Source organism: Chrysemys picta, chromosome 16 (genome assembly GCF_011386835.1).
Source record: "Chrysemys picta bellii isolate R12L10 chromosome 16, ASM1138683v2, whole genome shotgun sequence".
Lineage (NCBI taxonomy): Eukaryota > Metazoa > Chordata > Testudines > Emydidae > Chrysemys > Chrysemys picta.
The window spans coordinates 9953906-9967393 of NC_088806.1; the positions used below are offsets into that span (position 1 = coordinate 9953906).

General features: G+C 48.6%; 2 protein-coding genes and 1 long non-coding RNA gene across 12 annotated transcripts in view; 1 reads left to right on the top strand and 2 right to left on the bottom strand.

Annotated features, from left to right (window-relative positions):
* LOC103305723 (zinc finger protein 501-like) overlaps positions 1 to 13488 on the bottom strand; it is a 262606-nt gene that overhangs the window by 181092 nt on the left and 68026 nt on the right. The gene's annotated exons all lie outside the window — the stretch shown is intronic.
* The window catches only part of LOC122173270 (zinc finger protein OZF-like), a 113602-nt gene that overhangs the window by 6582 nt on the left and 93532 nt on the right, over positions 1 to 13488 (top strand). For all 4 annotated transcript variants that reach the window (XM_065569440.1, XM_065569437.1, XM_065569438.1 and 1 more), the window contains 2 exons: positions 1799 to 1872; positions 2367 to 2493. In XM_065569440.1, coding sequence (XP_065425512.1) covers positions 1799 to 1872; positions 2367 to 2493 — 201 coding nt within the window. The remainder of the gene's footprint in view (positions 1 to 1798; positions 1873 to 2366; positions 2494 to 13488) is intronic.
* On the bottom strand, positions 6903 to 12239 carry LOC135975976 (uncharacterized). 3 transcript variants are annotated; one of them, XR_010593203.1, is made up of 2 exons: positions 11704 to 12239; positions 6903 to 9876 (listed from the first exon to the last, which is right to left on the bottom strand). It is a non-coding gene; the product is annotated as an uncharacterized LOC135975976 (long non-coding RNA). The 3 variants fall into 3 exon arrangements; XR_010593202.1 differs by having other exon boundaries at positions 10726 to 12239; XR_010593201.1 differs by having other exon boundaries at positions 10291 to 12239.

Below are 13488 nucleotides of genomic sequence, written 5' to 3' on the forward strand. Positions count from 1 at the left end.
TCCCCGTGACTGATTCGCTAGTGCTGTGACGTCTGATGGGGATTCAGAGTGAATCCCGGATCTCAGGGGGGTGTTTCCCTTTGGTGAAAGGAACAACACCTGAATGGTGTGAAATAGGATGAAACAAGGACAAAATCTCCAGCCCCTGAGGAGTCTGAAAGCTTTCATGAGTGAGTGGAGATGGTCAGATGTGGGCAGCAGAGTCTCGGGCGCAAGGAGGGGGGAGCCCGGCTGTGCCGTGGGCTGTGCCGTGGGGCTGATATACCGCAGACAGACCAGCTGTGAATGTTCATGGTGAATGCGGAGGGAGCTGTGCAGTGCGTGGGCAAGTTTTTCATACTTTTCATATTGATTTCCAAAAAGGGGTCCCCCATTTTTTTTTTTTTGGCAAACCCCTGACATTTAGTAGAAAATAAGAATAAAACCCGTAACGAGGCTGATCCTATAGAATGTGCATGTGTGTGTCTCAAGAGGCTGACGGAGAAGGGGTGTCCCTGAGGGCTAAAAGTGGAGGGAGTGAGATTTTTCTTTGCTGAAAATTATAATAAATCTGTCCCCCTGTGCTGGGGGGGAACGTGCTAACCTGCTCAGATCCAGTTCCTGTCTCAGCACTAGACAAGTTTTGCCTGGTCCCTACCTCTGCGTAGTTCTCCCTCTGCTGTCTCACGAAATGAAGTGATTGGGCAACAAAATGGCAAATGAAATTGAATGTGGATAAATGTAAAGTAATGCACATTGGAGAAAATAACCCCAAATATACATACAATATAATGAAGGCTAATTTAGCTACAACTAATCAGGAAAGAGATCTTGGAGTCATCGTGGATAGTTCTCTGAAGACGTCCATGCAGTGTGCAGAGGCGGTCAAAAAAGCAAACAGGATATTAGGAATCATTCAAAAAAGGGATAGAGAATAAGACGGAGAATATTTTATTGCCCTTATATAAATCCATGGTACGCCCACATCTTGAATACTGCGTACAGATGTGGTCTCCTCATCTCAAAAAAGATATACTGGCATTAGAAAAGGTTCAGAGAAAGGCAACTAAAATGATTAGGGGTTTGGCTATATGAGAAGAGATTAAAGAGGCTAGGACTTTTCAGCTTGGAAAAGAGGAGACAAAGGGGGGATATGATAGAGGTCTATAAAATCATGAGTGGTGTGGAGAAAGTGACTAAAGAAAAGTTATTTACTTGTTCCGATAATATAAGGACTAGGGGCCACCAAATGTAATTAATGGGCAGCAAGTTTAAAACAAATAAAAGTTAGTTCTTCACACAGTGCGCAGTCAACCTGTGGAACTCCTTGCCTGAGGAGGTTGTGAACGCTAGGACTATAACAGCATTTAAAAAAGAATTGGATAAATTCAAGGCGGTTAAGTCCGTTAATGGCTATTAGCCAGGATGGGTAAGGAATGGTGTCCCTAGCCTCTGTTTGTCAGAGGGTGGAGATGGATGGCAGGAGAGAGATCACTTGATCATTACCTGTTAGGTTCACTCCCTCTGGGGCACCTGGCATTGGCCACTGTCGGTAGACCGGATACTGGGCTGGATGGACCTTTGGTCTGACCCAGTATGGCCGTTCTTATGTTCTGTCCTGGGGAACCATGTCAGCTTTAAAGGGTCTCAGTGGGTTTAGCCCTGCTGGGAGGGGATGGGTCTACACTGCAATGACGGAGCATTTTCCTAGCGGGAGAGTCGAAAACGTCTCTGCAGAGAAAGCACCCGTGAGACGTGTGATGTGAAATGACCTAAAGTCTGTTCTGAAACCCCCCCATAACCCTTCTCTCCCCAACAGGCTGCAGAATAACATCCCCGGGTCCCTCCAGATCCTCCTGGGGAAGGGAAATGGATGCAGCAGAGCTGTCTCAGGTAGGGATGTGGGGGGTTCCCGCAGAAGCCAGAGAATACACGGGAAGTGGGAGTTTGATCTAAGGGTGGGAGGAGCGGTGCTAGGCCGTAGGACAAGGTGTGATGGAGCTGCTGGGACTTGGTAAACCCGGGGCCAAGTTTTTAGGAATAGCCATGTGGCCGTTGGGTTGGACTCCTCTGACGCTGTATCCTTTTGATTGTCCTCCTCCCCCATGGATAATGGGGCAGTAGGTACTGAGTGTTGGACTCTTAATAATTAATATATGGAGATTTACCTATCTCAGAGGGCTTGAAAGGTCATTGAGTCAAGTCCAGTCCTCTGCCTTCACTAGGCAGGACCAAGTACTGTCCCCCACAGATTTTATTTTATTTTTATTTTTTTGCCCCAGTTCCCTAAATGACCCCCTCAAGGATTGAACTCACAACCCTGGGTTTAGCAGGCCAGTGCTCAAACCACTGAGCTATCCCTCTTCCACTTGCTCTTGCTTTTCCAGAGGCCGGTGACCTTCGAGGCGGTGGCTGTGTATTTCACCAGGGAAGAGTGGGCTCTGCTGGACCCCCGTCAAAAAGCCCTCTACAGAGACGTCATGCAGGAGAACTATGAGAATGTGACCTCGCTGGGTAAGGATTCCCATCCTCTCGGTTACTAGAAGGGGAAATGCAGCGTTAAGGTTCATGTCACCCCCGCAATGCCATGTTCATTCTGCCCTGATTCAACAACACCGCAACAAGCCAGTGACACACACACCAGCACTCTACCCTGCTCATTACCGAGCGCTCTGGGAACAGAGCAGTACAGCACAAAGTCTAACATCTTCTCTTTGCTCAGGCAAAACTTGGGTTTAGGTCCGGCATAGCAAACAGAAGCTTCCGACTCCTGGCCGGCCCTCAGATGGAGCCTACGCCACACGAACCATCACAGACTTCCAAAATATCACCATGTCTTTGCCCCTGAGGGTTAATAACGGCCGGACTGGGTCAGACCAAAGGTCCATCTAGCCCAGTATCCTGTGTTCCAACAGTGGCCAATGCCAGGTGCCCCAGAGGGAATGAACAGAACAGGGAATCAATCATCAAGAGATCCATCCCCTGCCGCCCATTCCCAGCCTCTGGCAAATCATAGAATATCAGGGTTGGAAGGGAGGTATCTAGTCCAACCCCCTGCTCAAAGCAGGACCAATCCCCAACTAAATCATCCCAGCCAGGGCTTTGTCAAGCCTGAACTTAAAAACCTCTAAGGAAGGAGATTCCATCACCTCCCTAGGGAACCCATTCCAGTGCTTCACCACCCTCCTAGTGACATTGTGTTTCCTAATATCCAACCTAGACCTCCCCCGCTGCAACTTGAGACCATTGCTCCTTGTCCTGTCATCTGCTACCACTGATGATTCCTTCTGAGTCATTGCCATCTATTACCTTTCTCTAAACCCTGCAGAGGGCTAGCATGTGTTCCCCCAAAGTGCCGACAACGTTCATGGAAAGAACACACCCTTGTGCACCTTGATTGTTGCAACCTACAACACAGGAATGAAATGAGGCAGGCTTGCTCCTTCAAGGATCACATGCACCTCCCTTTATATCACAGTCACAGCTCTGCCAAGATGCTGCTACTAATCCCTGCTGGGATTCCCATCTGTGAACACAACACAGACAGTGGCACGTTCTCTTAGTCCTTCCTCATCTCTATTATAAATTCATAGATTTTATGGCCCAAGGGACTATTAGGTCATCGCCTATGACCTTCTGTATAACACAGACCATAGGGTTTTCTCCTGTTGCTTTTGTATTGAGTTGAATACCTTGTGTTAGACTAAATACTCATCCAGAAAAGCATCCATTCTTGACTTGAAGACTCCCAAGAGAATCCCCCATTTCCTCAGTAGTTCAGTAACCCTCACTAATCGATAGTCAGTGGCTAATGCCAGCTCCAGGATTGGGGGGCAGAGTTAAGGTTATGCTGCAGAGGTGGTATGAACTTTCATACTTCATTTCCTGGTTTTCAGAGCTCTAAGTTTCGTCACCGTCCACGTTCTGGAAGGACGCATGGCAGCCCTCGGCAACCCTAACTCTGGGTTAAAGAAGTGAATTAACTGGGCCTAGACTATAATTTTTTTGGTTCAGGGTGTGATTCTTCCCACCTGTAAGCGGGAGACACGTGGTGACTGTCAAAAGGAGAAAAAAAATCGAGGGATGTGATCATTCCCCTCTGTTCGGTGAGGCCTCATCTGGAGTACTTTGTCCAGTTTTGGGCCCCACACTACAAGAAGGATGTGGAAAAATTGGAAAGAGTGCAGCGGAGGGCAACAAAAATGATTAGGGGGCTGGAGCACATGACTTATGAGGAGAGGCTGAGGGAACTGGGATTATTTAGTCTGCAGAAGAGAAGAATGAGGGGGGATTTGATAGCTGCTTTCAACTACCTGAAAGGGGGTTCCAAAGGGGATGGATCTAGACTGTTCTCAGTGGTACCTGATGACAGAACAAGGAGTAATGATCTCAAGTTGCAGTTAGGGAGGTTTAGGTTGGATATTAGGAAAAACTTTTTCACTAGGAGGGTGGTGAAGCACTGGAATGGGTTCCCTAGGGAGGTGGTGGAATCTCCTTCCTTAGATTGTTCATGTCCATTCCAAGCAGGTGTGTGCACGCCGTGTGCACACCAGCCAGAAGATTTTAGTATAGCAGCGTCCGTAGGGTCGGCTTCGGCGCCCCCTGGAGTGGTGCCTTCATGGCGCTGTATATAGGGGCCAGCCGACCCCTCCACCCCCTCAGTTCCTTCTGACCGCCGGTGACGGCTAGCTGGAACTTCGCTTGCTCTTCAGCAATCGTGGCAGTGTTCCGTCGTTGTAAATAGTTAGTTAGTTTGTTGTTTAGTGTTAACTTAGTTAGATATTAGTTGGGGGGGGTTTCCCCAAGTTTTCGTCGCCCCGCTGGGGCATGCCCGGGTCCCCAGGGTTCAAACTCTGCCGGGACTGCGGGAAATTCATGCCGAAGAGTGACCCGCACTCTTCATGCTTAAGGTGCCTAGGGGAGAGCCACCAAAGAGATAGGTGCAGTATCTGCAGGGCTTTTCGCCCCAGGACTCTCAAAGATAGAGAGCAGAGACTTAAAGTCCTCCTAATGGACCCCTGCGGCCGCAATCAGATCCCGGGCCTACCGAGCCGGCACCCAGCACTTCATCCTCGATGCGCAGTGCCCCGGCATTGGAGATAAGTCGTGAGGCCAAGGCCCCCAAACCCCGGCACCGGAGAGAGTCGGCGCACAAGAAACCAGCCTCGATGAGACACCGTTCCCCACTGCCAGTGCCGGTTAAAAGGAACAGGCCGGTGAGGGAACACTCTCCCCACCGGGACTCTAAAGGGCCAGCGCTGTCCACGAGTGCTACAGGACAATTCACGCCGCAGACCCATTCGGCCATCCCGTTGACTCCCGCCCCGGAGAGGGTACGGTCGAGTCCAGAAAAGCCTAGATCCCCGGATATGATGGAGGAAGTGCATCTCCCATCGACGCCGGAGGCGTTCGAAGCCGCCTCAGACCTCTTGAGCTTCCCGGTGCCGGCGTCGCCGCACCGGTGCAGAGAACCTCCGGTTACCGCTCGGCCCCATTATCAATCTAGGGGCAAACTGGCAATGCTCTCGCTGCGCTCGCCGCGCCATTCTAGTGGCACCGGTGCAGACAGCACTCTCTATGGCGACAGTGGGTACCGCACCTCCTATGTCCGCCTAGTCAGAGACTTTGGACTCGGAGGTGGACTCGTACCTCTCTAACAGATCGAGGAGTAGGCGATGGTCCTCGCGTATGAGTACCTAACCGTACCCACCGCAGTGGCAGCAGCAGTGGCAACCGCCCCCCCCAGTGGCCATTCTGGACGCCGTGGGCCTACCACCAGTCAGTGGGTCAGGCGTACGGACCCCGCTCACGAGCCGCATCTGTCTCTTCGACATCGGCGGTCCCGCCGCTAATGCCACCACCACCGGCACCGCCGTCTGACAGGAGTGTGCCACAAAGGGACACGGCACCGCCTTGCCAGACAACGGCACCGACGGGGACGTTGCTCCCAACGCCGCAGGCACCGTCCAGCACGCCTCATTGCTCGGTGTCGACCCCGGTACCGGCTGTGGTGCCGCATCCTAAGCCCACACCGGCCGCGCAGCCTGAGTACCGTGTGCCGCAGGCCCTCGTAGAGGGAGAGGGGGGTAGATGAAGGCCCTCTTCAGGGGATCTCTTCCTCCTCATCTCCGGATGAGGCAGTAGCGGGAACTTCAGCGGCACCGGCCCTAGAGGACAATAGGATCCTCCAACAGCTCCTTACTCGAGCGGCCCAAAGCCTCTCGATCCAGCCTGAGGAGATCGAGGTGGATATAGATCCAGTGATTGATATCCTGACCCCGTCGGGCCCATCCAGGGTAGCCCTACCTCTCATAAAGACCGTTACGGACACAACGTGCACCTTGTGGCAAACTCCAGTCTCATTGGCCCCTACGGCCAAAAGGACTGAGAGGTGATATTTTGTTCCAACCAAGGGCTATGAACATCTTTATACACACCCTCCCCTGGACTCTCTAGTGGTAGATGCGGCCAACCAGAGGGAGCGCCAGGGGTTCCAGGGAGCTACCCCCAAAAATAGAGAGGCCAAAAAGTTGGACCTGTTCGGGCACAAGGTATATTCGACGGTGGGCCTGCAGTTGTGCATGGCCAGTCAGCAGGCCATAGTGAGCCGGTATGGACACAACACGTGCTCGGCTTTGTCTAGGTTCGTGGACCTCCTTCCACAGGAGTCGCGGACCGAGTTTTCAGCCCTGGTTGAAGAGGGGAGATTGATTACCCGGGCTTCCCTCCAGGCGGCCTTGGACATGGCCAATTCAGCCTCACGCACGTTGGCGACTGGTCTGGTCATGAGGCGCGGAGCCTGGCTTCAAGTTTCCGGCCTCCCTCATGAGGTCCAACAAACGATCCAGGACCTCCCCTTCGAAGGGCCTGTTACCGAAATATCGGGTCCACCTAGCTGAGAGCCAATAACAGCCAGACAGGGATAAGGAAGAGTTGCTTTATTCTGCAGAAGAAAGGAGAGCTTTGCACCTTAGTACAAAAACTCTGTCTTACACACATTTTACAGATCCTTTATACACATTCAGACAAAGGTCCTTGCAGTGTTAACACTTGATTGGTGGTTGTCAGACCCGTGCTTTTGCTATCTGGTCAGTGAAAACCGGCTTGGGACCAGCTCCAACTACCGTAAGGCCTTGAAGGGAAGACAGTTGAAAAGTTCAGGCTACTGTGTACTTGAAGTGTCTGCTTCCCCCTAATGGCCCTGGTTGACATAAAGGCTGCTCTGTTAAGGGGGGGTCACTAGTAACTTTCACAGTCCCCCCTTCGGGCCTGACAAATTCAAAAATTGTCAGGCCCGTTATGCAATTTGCGATCAAGCTGGAGGGACAGATACTGGGTTTTCTTATGGACAGCAGAGCTTTTGATCATAGCATTACACAGGCATTTGGCACATTGTATCATTGTCCAAATAACACATAGAAAGAAAAGAATCCATTTAACAATTGTTTGAAAGAGCCCCGTAAACCATGACCCAAGGTCTGGAAGGAGGTCCTCAAAACTAAAGGTGTGATCAAGAGATACAGCATGGAAAACAACAGCAGCATTCTGTTTATACATAGGTCATTCTGATATCTTGTTTTGCTCACTAATGTAGACTCTTAGTCTACATTCCATATTATCTACACAAGGTCGCAACAACTTCTCACACAGTTCTTTCCCACTTGCCTCACACATTCCTCGCTTCTACAAATCTCGCGTTATTAGGGTTACAGTTAGCCTAACTCTTGCTAACGAACTATCATGCATTGCATCCCCTTCCTGTCAGTTCTTTCTCTGCTTCCACAACCCCCCCCCCTTTTGTATACTAGTACAACAAACATTTTCAAATCTCTATTTGCATTAAGTCTTGGAATTCAGATTTTACTTCAGATGCTTCAACCTAAAGGGTTTTGATTGGATGTAATGACAATGCATGATGAGCATGGACATGAAAGGTATTACTATTATTACGTCTTTTACAACAATAACATAATCCTAAGCTAACTAATAACAATACAAGCAATAACATTCCCATAGCAATACTATAATGGGGTTGTTGTACAGCCTTAGTCATAAAGCACAATACATCATACTTAATACATAAAATAGATACTCTATAAACAGTATGAAAGGCATACTTTTCTACTTGATATATATTTTGAAGCATGTGAATTTGCCCTTGTACTTCAGAGATTTTCTGAATCTCTGGTAACAGTGAAAACAAATTCTGAAATCTATCAGATACTAAACTAGTCCAGTTAAAGGGTATCTGGAACTTAAGGGCTACTTGAAAAACTCTATCTGCAGGCCAGTAAATGATATGGTTGCCTGCAGTGGTAGTGAGATTAAAATGTATGTCTTGCGATATGGTGTCATTAACATACACACAGCTATCATTAGCTTGAAAAAATAAGTGTCCTGTCAGGGTAGTTCCTTGTCCCCTACCCTCCCAGCAAACGTAGTCATGAAGAGTAACAACTTCTCCTGGCTTCAGTTTATGGGTACACTGAAGCTGTGGGGGTTCTAATGACCAAAATGTCCATTGACTCCCTAACCCCATCCAAATGTCAGATGTAATCCCAGGAGCACTGACTAAAAATCGATTGGGCATACCAGGAGGTCTAATTTCCCAGATATCTTGGTGAATTACCCAATCCCACATGCATCCTCCCCATGGACCCGACAGGATTCGGTATGTGGGAGCCCACCCCCCCCCCCCAACCGGTCCATATGCTTGGAAGGAGCACTGAGAATGTCTGCACTTCCACCCAGAAAGTCTCCAAGTATGTCTCCATGGCCACAGATCAGATGGTACTCCTGATGTGTCTGTAAGGGCAGTGGGCCAAGCCTGATGCTCTAGATCATTCCGAATGGCCATTAGCTGGTCATTCAGGAAATCCTGAATTTCTGAACATGCTAGATCCCACTGCAATGCCTTCCCAGCCTCAGTGATATTCAATACCATCTCTGTCAGCAACTTCTGGGTCATAGAACTAAGGGCGGAGATAACATGTAACTCACCAATTCCAGCCTGTACCTGGGTTAGCTGTGCCCCAATTTCTCATCATGTTCTTGGTTCTTAAAAATATTCCAAACTGCTGCTGCACTTTTGGCCCCATCCCATAGGGATCCGGTCAAGTCACTTTTCTTTCTAGAGGAAATAACCCAAACCCTCTGTTGTGCTAATCTAATGGCAGCCCCCTGTGAGCAATTTGGGTATGTAGTGGTGATCTGGAAACTGAATAAGGGTAATGAAAATTTAACAGTCCCTAGTGTAGTGTTAATCACAGTTCATTGATATCCTAATACATTTCTTTTTGGTGTAGTACTATACCACATTCCCAAGCATGGGTCCCACAAGTTTCTTCCTGCCAGTGTATAATTCTTTGTTTCTTCACCAGGGTCAGTTCTTAATGTCTCTTGTAGTCAGGAATCCCTGGACTTTGGTGGTTCCAATGAAGCAAGTGTTCCTTCTTCTCTTTTCTTGAAACAGTGTGGTTTAGCATCATACAGGGGAGAGGTTACTAGCACATCACCCTGTAATGGTTTTGCTTCTTCTAGAAAAATCCAGAGGCACAGTAGGTCTGTCAGTGGACAAGGGAGAGGTTACTAGCACTTCACCTTGTCTTTTTTCCTTTTTCCTGCTGTCCAGAAGGCACAGCAGAGCTAGAAGGAGAAATAGGCTTATCAGTCGAAGAGTCCTCCCAAGGTGGAGGGGTCTTTTTACAGTGAGAAGCATGGGTCCAGGCGGGTAGTCCTTGGCACTTCACAGCGGTGTTGGTGGTTAACAGCACTTGGAAAGGGCCTTTCCAGTGGGGAGCCAAAGCAGTCTTTTGTTGATGAACTTTACATAGACTCAGTCTCCTTGTTTCAATCAATGGCAGGGCTGCTAGGGTCTTTGGGTAGCACTTCTTTTATCTGTGAGAAAAGAAACCTAACACATTTCATTAATGCCTGGCAGTGTTTTACAGATCTCATAGTTGCTTGGGCACATTCAGCCCCCCCTTTTCTTGGCTATCAGCCAAGTCTTAGCTGTGGGCAGTGTCCTTGGATGGGCCAGCATCTTATCTTTGCACTGAGCTTGCTGGCTATTTTTTTTTTTTCCAGTTAACTCGTTCTGTTCTTTTTCCTGCTTCCCTTCTTGGCTTCTTTTAACCTACAAAGGAAACTTCCACTCTTCACTCATACACCTTCTCCCAAAAATGAACACATACACAATTGCCATTATACAGTACATTAGTCTTATTACTCAATGTATGCCATGTACACCCTTCCAGTAAAATAACTTTATTACAGAGCTTTGGAACAACAAACCAGGACAAGCACACCCACCTTTGAGGAGTCCACTCGGTACAACCTCTGGTGTCCAATAGCTTTCCTCCCTCCCCAGCCCTCTGGCTAGAAATCTGAGGTAGCCAGAAGGATCCCATGGGCAATATGGGGAGTGGGTTAACCTTCCATGTCCTTGCTTCCAAAGACTGTTGGTATGCAAATTTTAACAACAATTTTTCAATTAAAAAATCTGGCCAATGAAGTTTCTTTTTCTTACTTAAGCAAATATATCAGACTTTAGTATATCACATTTTCCTGATTTATCCAAACACTTTGTATTCCAAGTTGAATAAAACAAGTATCTGCTTTTTGATTTAACCCTTCTATTTAAATTTGAGCTAGACTGTCTTATGAAAATATTAAATCCAACAATTCTGGCCACAAGAGAAACACCACAAGACAGGACAAAGAACACAAAAATAATTCCTATTGTACCAGTAAATGCATGGTACGTTGAATGCTGTTCAGCTGGCATCCGTTTTCTCTGATGATCTGAAAGACAAAAGAACCGAGGTCTACCCCTTCTGGGCAGTCAGTCATTACATAAAATATTTACTTTATTACACATACTCTTGTTGATTTTAGGCAAAACAGAGGAATTACCACATATTTCCTTGTATTTGTTTCATATGCAGCCCAGGTTTCAGTGGCTACTACCTTATTAGTTAGAAAATTGCATTAATACAGATGCTTTCTGGCTTGCTTCCAGATCCAAAGCTATCCACAGCTTAAAGATTCTTACTTAAAAAGGGACACAATTAACTTTCCCAGACTTTTGATTGCCTTTTACTTCTAACTCCTGCTTTCAAACACACAGTGATCTGAACAAGACAACACAACCTATATTGGTAGGTTTGCATTTCTTATACCTCTACTACAATATATACTGCACATGTTCTCCACAATTCAATTTCCACAACACTAGCCACATCAATTTCTACACAAGGTGTAACTATTTCTTTTTAAACACCGGGTAAAGACCATTTACTTAACATATAATCTAAAGGGCTATCCTCAGAGGGTTTTACCAGAGACCCACCCATCTGCCTGCTGACACTCTAACAGAGAATTACACAGAGAACAGAGGGAATTATGGCCTAATTACCAGAGACCCACCCATCTGCCTGCTGACACTCTAACAGAGAATTACACAGAGAACAGAGGGAATTATGGCCTAATAGGATCCTATTACAGGAATTTCTACTAATACTGACCGCTACAGGGGACGGGACAGAAGGATCCCAATTCGACCTCAGAGCTTCATCGCACGCGATGGCTTCCACTCTGAGGAATTACAAATGAGAGGCTCAGTTCCGTCCACACACCTAACGCCCAAATGTATAAGACAGAAATTCATTAACCAGTTAACCAGACCAGAACCAGATAGTGTCTCCTTATCCTATTAGGACTCACCTTATCGGAGCACGAACCCCAGGGGCTGCGGTGAAGCAGAGAAAAGGGGCGAAACACCCCGTTGGCGCCGTTCCCAATTCGCCGCAGCCGTCTGGAGTCCAATGTCCGAGCTAGGATAGTCCCTTCGTGGTCGCCAGAAACTGTTACCGAAATATCGGGTCCACCTAGCTGAGAGCCAATAACAGCCAGACAGGGATAAGGAAGAGTTGCTTTATTCTGCAGAAGAAAGGAGAGCTTTGCACCTTAGTACAAAAACTCTGTCTTACACACATTTTACAGATCCTTTATACACATTCAGACAAAGGTCCTTGCAGTGTTAACACTTGATTGGTGGTTGTCAGACCCGTGCTTTTGCTATCTGGTCAGTGAAAACCGGCTTGGGACCAGCTCCAACTACCGTAAGGCCTTGAAGGGAAGACAGTTGAAAAGTTCAGGCTACTGTGTACTTGAAGTGTCTGCTTCCCCCTAATGGCCCTGGTTGACATAAAGGCTGCTCTGTTAAGGGGGGGTCACTAGTAACTTTCACAGGCCCATGCTCTTCTCGGAGAAGACTGATAAGAGGCTTCATAGCCTAAAGGATTCACGGACCACCCTCCGTTCATTAGGCCTACACACCCTGGTCACCCAGCGTAGGCAGTTCAGGCCACCGCAGGCCCCTCAGTCGTACCAGCCTCAAAATCGAGGGGATGCCTTGTGCAGAAGGGCAAGGACGGGCAGGAGGAGGCAACAACAGCAGCCCTTCGGCCAGTCATCTGCCCAACCAAGGCCTACACAGGGGCCTAGACCACCATTTTGATGGCTTGGTCGAGGACGACCTCCCAGTCAGAACCCTGGATCCGTCCTTCTCGTCACGTCTGTCCCCCTTCTATCGTGCGTGAGCCCGGATCACATCGGACACTTGGGTGCTTTGCACGGTAGAGAGGGGATATTCTATCCAGTTCTCCTCCCTCCCGCCCCACCAGCCCCCCGCCTTGTCCCTCTTCAGGGACCCCTCTCACGAGCAACTTCTACTTCAAGAAGTTCAGTCCCTCCTTGCATCAGGGGCAGTAGAGGAGGTTCCTCAGGAGCTACGGGGCAAGGGCTTCTATTCTCGCTGTTTCCTAATACCGAAAGTGAAAGGGGGCCTCAGACCTATTCTGGACTTGCAGCGTCTCAACAAGTTTGTGAAGAAGCTCAAGTTCCGCATGGTCTCCCTGTCCTCCATCATTCCTTCCATGGATCCAGGAGACTGGTATGCCGCTCTCGACTTAAAGGACGCATACTTTCACATTGCGATAATCCCTCAGCACAGGCGTTACCTCAGGTTTCTCGTGGGCAATGCTCATCTACAATTTACGGTTCTGCCCTTTGGTCTGTCAGCAGCCCCAAGGGTCTTCACGAAGTGCATGGCAGTCGTGGCAGCCTTCCTGCGCAGGAGGGGATCCAGGTGTTTCCCTACCTGGACGATTGACTCATCAAGGGCAGGACCAAGGCGCAGGTGGAGGCTCAGGTGGTCTTTACCAGGCAGACCTTCCTCGCGCTCGGCCTCTTACTCAACGAGGCCAAGTCCACACTATCTCCAACCCAAAAAATCGAATTCATAGGAGCAGGATATGCCCTGGACTCGACACACGCCAGGGCATATCTCCCAGAGGCCAGATTCCGGACTATATCCAACATTATTCTCAGCCTCCAACGTTACCCGACCACCACAGCAGAAGCTGCCTCAAATTACTAGGGCACATGGCGGCATGTACCTGCGTGGTGAGACACGACAGACTCAGACTGCGCCCACTCCATTCTTGG